This window comes from Schistocerca americana, chromosome 4, assembly GCF_021461395.2.
Source record: "Schistocerca americana isolate TAMUIC-IGC-003095 chromosome 4, iqSchAmer2.1, whole genome shotgun sequence".
In the NCBI taxonomy this organism is placed as follows: domain Eukaryota; kingdom Metazoa; phylum Arthropoda; class Insecta; order Orthoptera; family Acrididae; genus Schistocerca; species Schistocerca americana.
The window spans coordinates 657405071-657421655 of NC_060122.1; the positions used below are offsets into that span (position 1 = coordinate 657405071).

The 16585-nt window shown below is 44.5% G+C and overlaps 1 protein-coding gene across 1 annotated transcript in view; it reads left to right on the plus strand.

Moving 5' to 3' along the window:
* Positions 1–932: 932 nt before the first annotated feature.
* Positions 933–16585, plus strand: part of LOC124613677 (F-box/LRR-repeat protein 7-like) — a 37878-nt gene continuing 22225 nt past the window's right edge. Inside the window, exon 1 of the mRNA XM_047142394.1 lies at positions 933–1107. Within this exon, the coding sequence (XP_046998350.1) occupies positions 933–1107 (175 nt within the window). The remainder of the gene's footprint in view (positions 1108–16585) is intronic.

Below are 16585 nucleotides of genomic sequence, written 5' to 3' on the forward strand. Positions count from 1 at the left end.
ATTCACTCTGCCAGGAAGCAGCATCTGGGAGACAATTCGCTGTGGACAGTAACTTTCCTGAAATTGTCTGACCCACCCAGGCACTCGACCTCAGCCCAATGGAACACCTTTGGGATGAGTTAGAACGTCGTCTTCTCTCCAGACCCCTGCGCCCAACGTCACTACCTTCTCTGGCTTTGGCTCTTGAAGAAGAATGGTCTGCCATTCCCCCCACAGACATTCAGGCACGTCGCTGAAAGTGTCCCCAGCAGAGTTCAAGCTGTTTTATAGCTGAAAGATGACAAACCCCTTACTAATGTCCATTATAGATGTCTGGATACTTTTCATCAGATAGTGCACGGGCGATGTTGACGTAAGAGAGGATTAATCAGATCAAGATTTTTTTGGGTATGAAGGCTAGAGGGAGGAATGGCTCTGAGCACTATGGGACTTAACATCTGAGGTCATCAGTCCCCTAGAACTTAGAACAACTTAAACCTAACTAACTTAAGTACATCACACACATCCATGCCCGAGGCAGGATTCGAACCTGCGACCGTAGCGGTCGCGAAGTTCCAGACTGAAGTTCCTAGAACCGCTCGCCCACGCTGGCCGGCAGTGGAAGGAATCAGTCCACATCATTGTCAGTAGCGTTGTGAAACCGAGTTATCTGCAGTCACATCTTCCCTCCCACAAACCCACCCTACCATCACTGGTGGCCCAATTACTACTTCAACAAACATCAGTACTGTTCTGCCCAGCGCCAAAAGTATATCACACAAGCCACAGTACAAGAAACATTCCACACATGGACTTTACGCATGATGTCAATTATTCGTTCGGCAAAGTGTAGCAACGTAACAGGCACCAAATTTGACTTGACACCAAAGCCTTATTTCCTTGTTATTTCCCCCGCTCTCGTTTTGTTTTCCTTTCTTCTCCTCACTGCCGAGATGCGCCGACAGCTGGTTTTCTGTGTAGAAGGCCGCGTCCCACGATCCGGCGCGTGTCTGCGCGAGCCGAGGCGTGCCGTCACGCGTGATGCTGGCGCGGGGGCGTGTGAAGCGACAATGGCGCCTGCCGTGGCCGCGCCGGGCCGGGGCGTGTCACTTAGCAGCTCTGCCCGCTGTAATTACAGCGCTTGCCGTCCTAAATGCCCCGCCGGCTACGCCCGATTAATACTCCCCACTCCGTAATGACGCCGCGATCCGACATAATGGCGGCCCACGCCCCCACAGCGGCGGACCGAGCCGGCCTTCGGCGTTCCGCACAAAACGCCGCGCTCAGGAATGTCGCCGTCGCCGTGCGATACCTGTCAGCCCACAACGCGAGCTGAGCTGGCCGTGGCGTGGCGTACGGGCCCGGACACACAAAGGTCGAGAGCGGGGACATCAGAGAATCACGTCTTACTACGGGATCACTTCGCTACAGAAATTCCTGAATTTAGTACAAAGGAAAGGTGATGTGAGAAGCGCTAAAGAGCTCTGTAAATCCATGTATGTGGTATAGGACAATGAAGATCGGGATGAAGCACCGGTAAGACTGGACTCGAATTTGAGAGAACGTCTTTCTGCATTCGCAGTTATGAATATGAACCACCCTCGGCTGCATATTAGAAGGACGACAACGAAAATTTCTGCCTGACTAGGACTCGAACCCGGAAATCCCACTGTACGCAAGCAGTCGCCATAACCCCTCAGCTGTCTGTGCAAAAATCACTGCGAGACCCAAGCTCTCTTCGGACATACATGTCCGAAGGAACTTAGAATCGTACTTCTTAATAGCACAGGCATTAAGATTTCGTATTTTTTCGCTAATATCAGGCCCTCGACTCTCATGAAATGTGTCCGTAATGGACGGAAACCTACGTAACGTAGCTGTGCAGGAAAAGGACATGTGAAAGTTTGGATCTGGCTATGATTCGTTCACGGACAGCCGATTAAGGTGACGCGTAGAACAGAAAATTCGGTTTCGAGATCCGGTCCGGTAGAAATTTTCATTGTCGTCATTCTATTATAGAACCGAAAGTGGTTTATATTCGCGACTGCGCGCACCTTTCCTGTATTTCTTGATTTTTTGGCGGCTGTAGTCGCGATAGTGCCTGTTCCTTTGGACATGGGTGCATGTCCGAAGGAACATTGCTTCATTCTTCTTAATAACACAGGCACCGCTATTTTGTGTTTCTAATACCTGACAGGCCATCCAGATTTTGGTTTCTTGTAGTCTCCCTTAAGTGCTCATGGAAAAGACGGAACTGATAAGTACGCGGACGATTTCCCCGGTCCGATCTTCTACTCCGTCTCTAATGCCCTAACCCTACAACTTCCTTCCTTCTTCCATTATCCTATCCCATTTCTATCTCCTGACTGGTTTGGTGTTTCCTCTCGTGTGCTAATCTCTGCATTTCAGTGTAGCACTTCCACCCTACTTCCTCAGTTACTTGTTGAATGCATTGCAATCTGTATATTCGCTGCTGTCTTACACATGTCCCTAAGTCATGTCTCCTCTTTTCAGCGTTTTCTAGATGTTACTTTCTACGCCAATTCTATGGAAAACACTCACCCTTTATCTTAACAGTCCACCTAATCGTTAACATTCTGCTACAACAGACTTGTCAAACGCTTCAAATGGTCCAATTGGTCTCAGCACTATGGGACTTAACATCTGAGGTCATCAGTCCCCTAGAACTTAGAACAACGTAAACCTAACTAACCTAAGGACATCACACACATCCATGTCCCAGGCAGGATTCGAACCTGCGACCGTAGCGGTCGCTCGGCTCCAGACTGTAGCGCCTAGAACCGCACGGCCACTCTGGCCGGCGATCACTTTAGTAGACATGTTGCTTTTTCTATGTGCTGTGCCAATAAATCTCAGTCTTTGGTTTGCTTCCCCACAACATTTAAGTTATTTGTAATTGTAATCCCTAAATATTTAGTTGAATTTACAACCTTTACATCGTGTAAACGAAATATAGCGGATTCCCTTAGTACTCATCCGTATGGTTTCACACTTTTCATTATGTATAGTCAATTGCCACTTTCCGCACCATACAGATATCTTAACTAAATCATTTTGCAATGGGTTTTGATCATCTGCTCACTCTACAAGACTGCAAATGACAGCATCACATGCAGCCATTCTAAGAAGAGCGCTGAGATTGTCCCTTACATAGTTTATGTATATCAAGAATATAACGGTCTATAACACTACCCTGGGGAGCGTCAGATATGACTTCTGTCTTACACGATGACTTTACGTCCATTACTGCGAGCCGCGCGGGGTTAGCCGAACGGTCTAGGGCGCTGCAGTCATGGTCTGTGCGGCTGATCCCGGCGGAGGTTCGAGCCCTCCCTCGGGCATGGGTGTGTGTGTTTGTTCTTAGGATAATTTAGGTTAAGTAGTGTGTAAGCTTAGGGACTGATGACCTTAGCAGTTAAGTCCCATAGGATTTCACACGCATTTGATCATTACTACGAACTGTGAACTTTCTGTCAGGAAATCACGAATCCAGTCGCACAACTGAGACGGTACCGCACAGTCACGCAATTTGTTTGGAAGTCGCTTGTGAGAGACGGTGTTAAAAGTCTTCTGCAAATATAAAAATATGGATTTATTTCGACATCATCTATCGATAGCAACCGGCCGGTGTGACCGAGCGGTTCTGGGCGGTTCAGTGTGGAACCGGCGACCGCTACGGTCGCAGTTTCGAATCCTGCCTCGGGCATGGATGTGTGTGATGTCCTTAGGTTAGTTAGGTTTGAGTGGTTCTAAGTTCTAAGGGACTGATGACCTCAGATGTTAAGTCCCATAGTGCTCAGAGTCATTTGAAACAATATCGATAGCACTCATTACTTCGTGAGAATAAAGAGGTAATTGTGTTTCACAGGAACCATGTTTCCTGAATCAGTGTTCGCCATTTGTCAATAAATCATTATCATCGACCGAATTCACAATGATCGAACAGAGTATACGTTCAAAGATCCTACTGCAAATCGATGTAAGTGATATGGGTCTATCATACAGCATATCAGTCCTGTTTCCTTTCTTGGATATTGGTGTGGCTTGTGCTACTTTGGGCACGGACCTTTCGACGTGCGAGCTGTTGTATGTGATTAATAAGTACGGAGCTATTGTATCAGCATACTCTGAAAGGAACCTCACTGCTATACTTTCCGAACAAGACTTATTAAGAGATTTAAGCTGGCTCATTGTATCTAGGATATCTGTTTCTAAGTTCCTTATGTTGGCAGGAAAGAAATACACGCAATGTTTCAGTTACATGAGTACATAACCATTTACGCAGTGAGCGACAGTAATACGGCCTCAATAGTCTCATGCATACTTACACAAATGAAAAAAGAAATAAACTCCTATCATTAACTAGATACATCTACACTGCTGGAAAAAATCCGCTGGCACAAAGACTGTGTTCAGTGCCACCAGGGTACAATATGTGCAAAAAAAAATTCAGAAGTGTGTGAAATCTTATGGGACTTAACTGCTAAGGTCATCAGTCCCTAAGCTTACACATTACTTAACCTAAATTATCCTAAGGACAAACACACGCACCCATGCCCGAGGGAGGACTCGAACCTCCACCGCGACCAGCCGCACAGCCCATGACTGCAGCGCCCAAGACCGCTCGGCTAATCCCGCGCGGCAAAATAAATGCATACTGAGGGGTTGTAGTGTTAGTGATTCCTGTGTCATGGTCACTTTTGTCTCAACAGCAGTAGCTTTACCGAGTTTAGAGGTGAACAGTATGTGCAACATTCAATTTAGGGTACATCCATGTCCCGTCGACGAGTACGTACACCTGCAGCAGCCTCAGCCATTTGAATAGTCCTGCAGGAACCTGGATGGAACGAATCGACTCATATTTTTCTCAGAATTTCGAACGTCTTCCGTCACTATGTATTGTCGAACGCTTTTTGTAGGTCAACAGACCCTATGAATAAGTCTTCATTTTTCCTAATTCTTACATCTGCTATCAAGGGCAACACCAGTACAGCCTTTCTGGCGTCTTTACGTTTCCCAAAGTCACATTCATCGTCATATAACTGATCCTCAATTTTCTTACCGTTATCCTGTGTATTATACTTGTTGGTAACTTGGATGCATGAAATGTTCAATTGTGGGATTGCCATCACACTTACCTGCTCTTGCCACCTTCGGGATTGTTTCGACGACATTTTTCCGAAGGTCTGATGGTACGTCTCCAGTCTCATAGATTCTAGCAGCAACTTGGTTGCCGCATCCACCATCAATTCTTGATATTCTGACGGAGTGTTATCCATCCTTTCTGCTTTATTCGATCGTAGGTCTTCCAAAGCTTTGTTCCACTCTGGCCCTAATACTAGATCCCCTATGCCTTTCTTATAGACTCGAGTTTCTTCTTTCATCTCATCCGACAAGTCGGATACCTTAGGTTTATTACTTCTACCTATGACGCCTTTGCGTTTAACAGTGGAATTCCCGTTGCACTCTTAACGTTGATGCTCTTCCTTTTAATTTCACCGATTGTTGTTTAGACTTCTATTCATTCTGCAAGAGTCCTACCAATGATCATTCTTTCTTCGATTTTTTCACAGAGTTCCTGCAACCGTTTCGTCTTAGCTACCCTGAATTTTCAATTTAATGCACTCCGTGGTTATTTATACTGCTGTAGTCCTGTCTTCCTCTGAACACTTCTGAACTTTCTTCTTTCGCTGATCAACTGAAGTGTTTCTTCTGTTATCCAAGGTTCTTCGCATTTGCCTAACATGTACCTATATTTGTCTGTACAGCTTCTGTGACTGCCCTTTGTAGAGATGCCCACTCCTCTTCAGCTGAACTGCCTACTGTGCCGACTTACAATAAGGCCTCTGTCCAAATCTGTCAGGTAATAACACCGTCTCACACGAGTACACGGCATCTCTCTGTCCTTCAGTGACCACACGTCATCTGAATCTGCTCACGCCCCGTGTATATGCTGCCTGTCTATCTGTCACAGAGCCGGCCGCTGTGGCCGAGCTGTTCTAGGCGCTTCAGTCCGGAACCGCGCTGCTGCTACGGTCGCAGGTTCGAATCCTGCCTCGGGCATGGATGTGTGTGATGTCCTTAGGTTAGTTAGGTTTAGGTAGTTCTAAGTCTAGGGGACTGATGACCTCAGATGTTAAGTCCCATAATGTTTAGAGCCATCTGAACCATATCTGTCACAGAGAGTCGCAACTTTAATCATTTACACACCCTCCGACGGGATGTACTTGTACAGAGCTACGTTGACATCCGACCGTATGTTCTGTGTGTTCTACCTTTTTTGTCAGGCAGTGTGTATATGTATATACTGCCCAGTTACATTAGTGCGACCATCTATGAAAAAAACTGTATAATCAACTTTCGCAGCGCCAGACGTACGGGAAGAGAGTCAAGGAGGTTCTAGAAGCTACCGACAGAAATGTGAAGCCATGCCGACACCAGAGCCGTGCCATCTGCGGTGTGTTCCTCGGATGAGGATCCATGGCGCGAACAGCCTGATCGAGGTGGTCCCACAGATTGTCGATTGGGTTTAAATCTGGTGAATTTGGGTGCTAGGGACGCACGGTAAACTCATCCTTCTGAACTACTCTCCTACACTGCAAGCGGCGTGCCCTGCTGGTAGGTACAATAATTCCGAGGAAATGGTTCAAATGGCTCTGAGCACTATGGGACTCAACTGCTGAGGTCATTAGTCCCCTAGAACTTAGAACTAGTTAAACCTAACTAACCTAAGGACATCACAAACATCCATGCCCAAGGCAGGATTCGAACCTGCGACCGTAGCGGTCTTGCGGTTCCAGACTGCAGCGCCTTTAACCGCACGGCCACTTCGGCCGGCTTCCGAGGAAAGACAAACTGTATGTAGGAGCGCACATGGTCTTGTGTTCATCCATTGCGCCTTCCATAAGGACTAGACATCACCACGAAAACATTCCCCAGCCCATAACGCTCCCTCCACCGGCCTGCACCCGTCTGACAGTTGTTGAGTGGTGTCTGCTTTCAGACGTTTGACGCCGATGGGGCATAAAACGTGATTCAGCTGAAAGGGTTATTCAGTATACGTCCAGTTACGGTACTGGCTTGCGAATTCGAGCCTTCGTCGTCGATGAACAGCAGTCATCATGGATGCATGCTGCAAAGGCCCGTACACAGCAAAGTTCGCTGAATGATCACTGAGGAGGCACTGTTGGTAGCCCTTTGGTCCACCTGAGCTGTCAGTTGGTCAACGCTTGAACGTGTATTCTCCTGTAGCAACACAGCTGCCTCGGCGCTAGTTTTGGGTAGTACCATTTTGCCATCTATGGTACACTTTAATCACGGTGGCATACGAACAGTGTACATGCCTAGCCATAGCGGAAATACTTCCACCCTTGACCTGAAAGCCATGATCGTACCCTCTTGGACGTCAGATAAATCGCTGTGTTTCTGTGTTATGACAATGACTGCACTGTCGTCCACATCCAACTGTCACACTCTATACCCTCCACTGCTAATGCTGCCACCAGCCATCTGTGAGTGGTTGGTTACTACACTTTGACATCGAACATAGGGAGTTATTAATGTGACTGGACCATACAGGTATCTACACAGTGATTCAGCTGCCCCTCCCTACACATGGTTTTTATACAACTTCCAACATTTTCAAATACCATGAGTAAGATTTTCATATTCTCTCGCTCGCTACGTGCAAACTGTTAGTTTGACAGAAAAAGGTGAGTAGAACATTTTTGTAGGAAATTTAATATAGTTAAATTCTGTACTGGAATACGTTTTCTTGAATACCTCGAAAATCGTGAACTCCAGTCAAAACGTATCCCAGTAAAAAATTTAACTGTATTAAACTTCCTAAAGAAAGGCCCCTTTCATTTTTTTGTACGACTAATAGTTTTTGCATAGTGAGCGAGAGAATACGAAAATCTCACGCCTGTTTTTGAAGGTGTTGCGGGTTGCATAAATCCTATCGTTAGGGGCACCAAATCACCCTGTATATACAGGGTGAGTCACCTAAAATAACCGCTGGATATACTGACGAATCGATTCCACAGACCGAACGTGAGGAGAGGGGCTAGTGTAATTGGTTAATACAAACCATAAAAAATGCATGGAAGTATGTTTTTTAACACAAACCTACGTTTTTTTAAATGGAACCCCGTTAGTTTTGTTAGCACATCTGAACAGATAAACAAATATGTAATCAGTTCCGTTTGTTGCATTGTAAAATGTTAATTACATCCAGAGATATTGTATCCTAAAGTTGACGCTTGAGTACCACTCCTCCGCTGTTCGATCGTGTGTATCGGAGAGCACCGAATTACGTAGGGATCCAAAGGGAACGGTGATGGACCTTAGGTACAGAAGAGACTGGAACAGCACATTACGTCCACATGCTAACACCTTTTTATTGGTCTTTTTCACTGACGCACATGTACATTACCATGAGGGGTGAGGTACATGTACACACGTGGTTTCCGTTTTCAATTACGGAATGGAATAGAGTGTGTCCCGACATGTCAGGCCAATAGATGTTCAATGTGGTGGCCATCATTTGCTGCACACAATTGCAATCTCTGGCGTAATGAATGTCGTACACGCCGCAGAACATCTGGTGTAATGTCGCCGCAGGCTGCCACAATACGTTGTTTCATATCCTCTGGGGTTGTAGACACATCACGGTACACATTCTCCTTTAACGTACCCTACAGAAAGAAGTCCAGAGGTGTAAGATCAGGAGAACGGGCTGGCCAATTTATGCGTCCTCCACGTCCTATAAAACGCTCGTCGAACATCCTGTCAAGGGTCAGCCTAGTGTTAATTGCGGAATGTGCAGGTGCACCATCATGCTGATACCACATACGTCGACGCGTTTCCAGTGGGACATTTTCGAGCAACGTTGGCAGATCATTCTGTAGAAACGCGATGTATGTTGCAGCTGTTTGGGCCGCTGCAATGAAGTGAGGAGCAATGAGGTGGTCGCCAATTATTCCGCACCATACATTTACAGTCCACGGTCGCTGTCGCTCTACCTGTCTGAACCAGCGAGGATTGTCCACGGACCAGTAATGCATGTTCCGTAGATTCACTGCCCCGTGGTTTGTGAAACCCGCGTCATCGGTAAACAGGTAGAACTGCAACGCATTTTCTGTTAATGCCCATTGACAGAATTGCATTCGATGATTAAAGTCATCACCATGTAATTGCTGATGTAGCGACACATGAAACGGGTGAAACGGTGACGATGCAGTATGCGCATGACACTACTTTGACTCAGTCCACCGGCTCTCGCAATGTCCCGTGTACTCATGTGTGGGTTCATGGCAACAGCAGCTAACACACCAACTGCACCCGCTTCTCCTGTAAAGGGCCTGTTACGGACCCGTTTGCGTGTTACGACCATACCTGTTGCATACAGTTGGCGGTAGATGTTTTGCAATGTGCGGCACGTTGGATGCTCTCTGTCCGGGTACCGTTCTGCATACATCCTGCAGGCTTCAACTGCATTTCGTCGACACTCGCCATAGATGAGTATCATCTCCGCCTTTTCAGAGTTCGAATACACCATGGTCACACTACACTATCACAGACGCCTGGTAACACGGTGTACTACAGTTGGTCTGCGTGCGGAGACGAATGCAGAATAACAATAGCAGCAAGCGGTACATGCGGACACTGCGACAGCTAGACCAAACCACAACAGTGCACTACAGCCACACTCGTAAACACGGTCGTCATCGTAAACACGTCCCTGCAGATGCTGCTTGCCGACCGTGGCCCGTGTTTGTTACTACATGCAACTGACCGACGGAGGTTTCAAGCGTCAACTTTAGGTTACAATATCTCCGGATGTAATTAACATTTTACAATGCAACAAACGGCACTGATTGCGTATTGGTTTATATGTTCAGATGTCCTAACAAAACTAACGTGGTTCCATTTAAAAAACGTAGGTTTGTGTTAAAAAACATACTTCCGTGCATTTTTGTATAGTTTGTATTAAACAATTACACTAACCCCTCTCGTCACGTTCGGTCTGTGGAATCGGTTCGTCAGTATTTGATGTGGTTTACGAAATATATCCAGCGGTAACGTTAGGTGACTCACCCTGTATATTGACTGAAGAAGAGGAATGGAATATATGTGCACTATGCCATCAAAGGTATCCGGACACCTGCTTGAAAATGACTTACAAGTTCGTGGCGCCCTCCATCGGCAGTGCTGGAATTCAGTATGATGTTGGCCCACCCTTAGCCTTGATGACAGTTTCCACTCTCGCAGGCATATGTTCAATCAGATGCTGGAAGGTTTCTAGGGGAATGGGAGCCCATTCTTCACGGAGTGCTGCACTGAGGAGAGGTATCGATGTCGGTCTGTGAGGCCTGGCACGAAGTCGGCGTTCCAAAACATCCTAAAGGTGTTCTGTAGGATTCAGGTCAGGACTCTGTGCAGTCCAATCCAATACAGGGATGTTACTGTCGTGCAACCACTACGCCGCAAGCCGTGCATTATGAACAGGTGCAGGATCGTGTTGAAAGATGCAGTCGCCATCCCCGAATTGCTCTTCATCAGTGGGAAGCAAGTATGTGCTTAAAACATCAACGTAGGCCTGTGCTGTGATACTGCCACGCAAAACAACAAGGTGCCCATGAAAAACACGACCACACCATAACACCACCGCTTCCGAATTTTACTGTTGGCACCACACACGCTGGCAGATAACGTTCACTGGGCATCCGCCATAACCACATACTACCATCGTATCGCCACATTGACATTTTGTACCGTGATTCGTCACTCCACACAACGTTTTTCCACTGTTCGTCGTCCAATCTTTACGCTCCTTACACCAAGCGGGACGTCGTTTGGCATTTACCGTCGTGATGTGTGGCTTATTAGCAGCTACACGACCATGAAATCCAAGTTTTCTCACCTCCCGCCTAACTGTCATAGTACTTGCAGTGGATCCTGATACAGTTTGGAATTCCTGTTTGATGGTCTGGATAGATGTCTGCCTATTACACGTTACGATCCTCTTCAACTTTCGACGGTGTCTGTCAGTCAACAGACGAGGTCGGCCTGTACGCTTTTGTGCTGTACGTGTCCCTTCACGTTTCACTTCACTATCCCATCGGAAACAGTGGACCTAGGAATGTTTAGGAGTGTGGAAATCTCGCGTACAGACGTACGACACAAGTGACACCCAGTCACCTGACCACGTTCGAAGTCCGCGAGTTCCGCGGAGCGCCCCATTCTGGTCTCTCACGATGTCTGATGACTACTGAGGTCGCTGATATGGAGTACCTGGCTACAGGTGGCAGCACAATACACCTAATATGAAAATCGTATGTTTTTGGGAGTGTCTGGATACTTTTGATCATACAGTGTACTTATGCACAGTAATATGTACTACGGCAGTTAGCAGAGCATTTCTTTGGCACATTTACACCTACTAAACAATCCTGTGTTGAATCCTGCAGCTCTTGTTTGACCATTTCTGTCTCTGCTGTCAATCCACCTTGGTAAGTATCCCAGATTGGCGAGCAATTATGAGGAATTAGACGTACTTGGGTCTTGTGAACGGCCTCTGTCGTGCGTGATTTACATTGCTCCAGGATTTTTCAAATAAATCTGTGACACTACATGTCCTTCAATATCTACATACATAGTCATCATGCCAACACACTGTGCATAGCAGAGGATACCTTGTACCACTGCCAGTCATTCCCTCTCCTGTTCCACTCGCAAAGGGGGGGAGTGAAGAACGACTGTCCATATTCTTCCATACAAAATGTGATATCTATTTCCTTACACGAGTTGTGCTTTGTTGGCAATAGACTCATCCTGCAGGTTGTCGCAAATGCCTGCCTTGTAAAGTTTCACAATAGCGTTTCGCGAAAAGAACATCTTCTTCCTTTCAGGCATTCCTGTTTGAGTTCGTGGAGCATCGTTTTGATCGAGCCTGCAGGTAATAGAGTTAGCAGTATGCCTCAGAATTGTTTCAGTGTCTTCTTTTAATCCGATTTGGTGGGGATCCCAAACACTCGATCAGTACTCAAGAACTGTATGCGGTCTCTTTCATAGATGAGCTACACTTTCCTAGAATTCTCTCAATAAACCGATACCGATCACTCTGTTTTCCAGTTACCAACTTTACGTGCTCTTTAAATTTCATGCAACATTACGCCTATTTAATCGAAGTACCTGTGTCAAGCAGCACACCATTAATACGGTCTTCGAACCTTTTTTGGGTTATTTTTCCTACCCATCAGCACTAACTTACATTTTTGCACACACAGAGCAAGTCGCCATTGATCAAATCGAATGGCAATTCTGTCCAAGTCACTTTTATACCTTCCTACAGTCAAATAAATATGACGCTAATAAGGACACTATGGGATCATCAGAAAACAATCGAAGATCACTGCTGGCCCTATCCGTCAGAGCGATTACGTATATAGAAATTAAGAGCGGTCCTGTAACACTTCTCTGGGGCTATCCTCACACGATATCCATATCTCTGATGAACACTCGCCGTCCAATACAACGTACTGGGCTTCATTACTTAAAAAGTCTTAGAGCCATTTACATACAGGATAACCTATTCCGTATGCTCGGACCTTCGCTATCTGTCTGTAGTGTGGTTTTCGACATTGTCTACCACTGAGGGCTACATATTGAACCTGGAGCATCGATGGGAGTCCAGATAGCGACACTGGTCTCTGGTGAGAGTTTCCTCAGCCGTGGGAAGCCGCAGTAGCTGATCTTCAACGGCTCATATAACCTACTGATTGTCCATTCCCCGCCACATATAACAGAATGCCATTTACTGATGCTGTGGATCTGCATGCACTCGCAGTCTTCTGCAGTTACGTGTGCGAACGTTCCTTGTATGTGAGACTCCCTCCTTACAAGTAAGACTTGTTTTTATCGAAACGGCCACCATAAAGCTTCTGTAATTGCTTCGGTGTCGTAAAGGCTTATTATTTCGCAGAAGGCAGGTGGCAATCTCATAGTTACCGCTGGACGAGAATCTCCTGACTTATTGAAGTTTCGTTCCGCTGACGGTCTTATCTGTAATCTGCCTTGCATCATGAAGCCATCTTAGGAATCATGATTGTCTTGATACTTAAGTTCGCATGAAACTAATAACAACCAAATGAAAAGACGCTTCTGTGTATTCCTGAGCGCACGCAGGCCGAACTGCCAACGGGATGTCTCCCTGTATATTGTAATTTTCTAAGGAAAATCAGGAGGTTGATGACCTGTTAGCAAGCTGCCTCCCGCACTCGGGGAGGCACGAATCAGTTAGTTTCACGTTCCCTTGATCGTTTGTATGATAAACCGGGTGATGTGGAATGAGTCATTACAATCACATCGCAGTTATTTTGTAAATATACCTACGTGCTGATCCTACACAAAGCTTATTTCAATATTATTATTACATATACAGATGTGAGTTAATAATTCCTACCCACCATCTTTCACCACAGAAACTCTTCTGCTGAATATGTGTCGCCAAGGAGAAATTTTTTCAGTTTAGTTTCAGATTTTACTTTGTTGACTGTCAGCCACTTTAAATCGCTGGTTAAGCGATCAAAAATTTTGGTTGCTGCACTGTAAGCCCCTTTCTGAGCTGAAGACAACATGAACGTGGCGCAATGATTGTTATTTTCTCTTTTAGTACTGTAATTATTTACAACAAACTTAATGAGGGAGTAAATATATGTGAAGCATCGTGAAAATGCTTAGCGCCTTAAAACAGATATCTACAAAATGATCTTGGGTGAAATTCGCATATTATTCGTACAGAACGAATTTGAGCAATGAAGACTTTCTTTCTTACAGATGAGTTATCTCATATGATATTATTGACTGAAAATGCACAAAATATGTCAAATTATTAATTTGTATCTCGTCAAGATTTTCAATTATTCTCAGTGCAAATGTCTCTGAACTTAGTCATTTCAGAGTTCCAAAATATGCTTTTTCCAGTTTAAATTCTGATTAAAAATATGGCCACCTAAGAATTTTAAAATTTCCACCATATTTATTGTTGCTTTACCATGCATTACACTTATCATTGGTGCAGTACTTCTGCCTGTACGGAAATAAATATATTGTAACTTAAAAAAAAAAATTAAATCCGATTCCATTTACAGAAAGCCAGTCAAATACACGGTTAACAATAATGTTTCCCATTTGTTCTGTTGCGGTATGTATGCTTGGACTGATTACAATACTAGTGTCATCTACAAAAAGAACTGATTCTGCTTTCTGTACATTAAAAAGAAAATCGTTTACATGGTTGAGGAACAATAACAGACCTAAGATTGAGGCTTGGTGAACCTCATATGTGACTTGTTCCCAGTCAGAATAACGTCCCTTAACTACATAGGTCGAATAAGTACAACTTTCTGCATTCCTTTGGTTATATATGACATTACCTGTTGGATAGCTACGCTGTCAGTCCTATAAAACTTCAGTTTATATGGGAGAATATTGTGATTCACACAGTTAAATGTCTGAGATAGGTTGCAGAAAATACCAGCCGGCACTATTTTGTTATTTAATTTGGTGAGTGAACATGTAAGTGGCATTCTCAGTAGAGCAACTCTTCTAAAATGCAAACTGTGATTTGCTGTGGTTATTATTGTCGCTGAGCTGAGATACTATTCTAGAATATACCTTCCCAAAAATCTTGGAAAGGTCGGTAGTTGTTGACATCTATCCTATCATCTTTCTTAAGAAGGGGTTTAACAATGGCATATTTCAGTCCTTCTGGAAAAATGGCTTGAGTAGTGATGCATTACATATTTTAGATGAATCAGAGCATATTATATGGGATTATGTCTTTGGCGCTCTATTCAAAAGACTGTCAAATCCAGATAAGCTTTTATTTTTGAGAGAATATAAAACATTCTTAATTTCACAGTGAGTAGTTTGCGATATTAATATGACTGAATTTTATGAGAGTTGCTTTTTCAATACACAGCTGTGATATTTCTCTTGAACTGTTTGCCCCTATCCTTTAAACATTTAAGAAATGATTATTAATTGTATTTAATGCCTGTGATTCATCACTTATATAGCCGCTTCATTCAGTTCAATACTGGTTGTCCTGTTTCTCATTTCACTACCTGCCATATAGCCTTATAGCTGTCGTCAGAATCAATGATTTCTGATATCGAGTGTATGTTCCTTGATTTTTTATACCTTTTTTTATTAATTTTGAGTAGCTGTTGTGATGTGTAACTACAGCAGGAGCTTTACTTGTTCTTGTCAACAGATATGTTTTCCTTTTCCTTTCGTAAGATACTTTAATCCTTCCAGTGATCCCGAGAAATTTCTAGGTTATGCAGAAAGCTATTTCCAAATTATGAGATCAATTTACCATGCACTAGATTAAATTTTATAGTAGAATTTGGTTCGTTATGAAGTTCACCCCAGTTCATGTCTTTTAAACTGTTCGTAAAAATATGTATTCTGCAGTCATTGATTATTCTAACTGATTTACTTTGAGGAGTATCTTATTTATTCTAACTGTATATCATAATCAGAGAGAACATTTGTTACTTGATAAAGAGTTATTTTCTTGCTTTGAGCTTCACCAAAGAAAAGAGTATCAGTTGGGGTCCTAGTGTCTTTATCCACCCATACTGGAAAGTTAATTATTGAGATGAAATTTTAGGATCGAAATACGGTTTTCAGAACATTTTTCCCATCAAAATCCTTAAGTACCGTCATCGCTGTGCTTAGCGAGGCTGTTCCCTGCTCCACCTACTACAACAGCCCTATCCTCTTTGTCAAAATCTTTGCACAATTTCCGTATGTCTTTCTTCACTTGGCTAAGACCAGTACTTGTGGGCTGGTACCGTATTCCTAATTTTTCCTGTACACCTGGCCACCGCCCTTACCACGGCTACCACATACCTACAAGACTCTTTAGTTTTTGCTCTCTTTTGGTATTGACGTACACTTAGTTCCTTTGCTAGAATTCTGCTGCGCTCCACTGTGACCTACTGCACGATGATACTCTTCCCCTCCTAGCTTCAGGTAACAAGTCGAATTTATTCGATACTGTAAGCTGAAATATAGATGAAGATGTTGAAGAGTTGTTCCCCTTTCGCCCATCGCCTATTGCTTATTACTTTTACCTGGTTCCACGATCTTTTTCCCCCTTCAAAATATCTACTTCAGAGTTCGCGTGTTCTAATTCAGCGTGAAGGTCATAGGTCTTTTCCTCCTCCTCAGCGACTCTCTTGTCTTGTTTGCAGAGCCTACAATTCGATGTGAGATCGTCACTGAGTTCCCTATTCAGTTCCCCACTATTCACCCTTTGAAACTCCAGCCGCCGGCCGATGTGGCCGAGCGGTTCTACGCGCTTCAGTCTGGAACCGCGCGACCGCTACGGTCGCAGGTTCACATCCTGCCTCGGGCATGGGTATGTGTGATTCCTTATGTTAGTGAGGTTTTGTAGTTCTACGTTCTAGGGGACTGATGACCTCAGATGTTAAGTCCCATAGTGCTTAGAGCCATTTGAACCAAACTCCAGCCAAAAATTTACACATACTATCCTACGGCACCATCCACA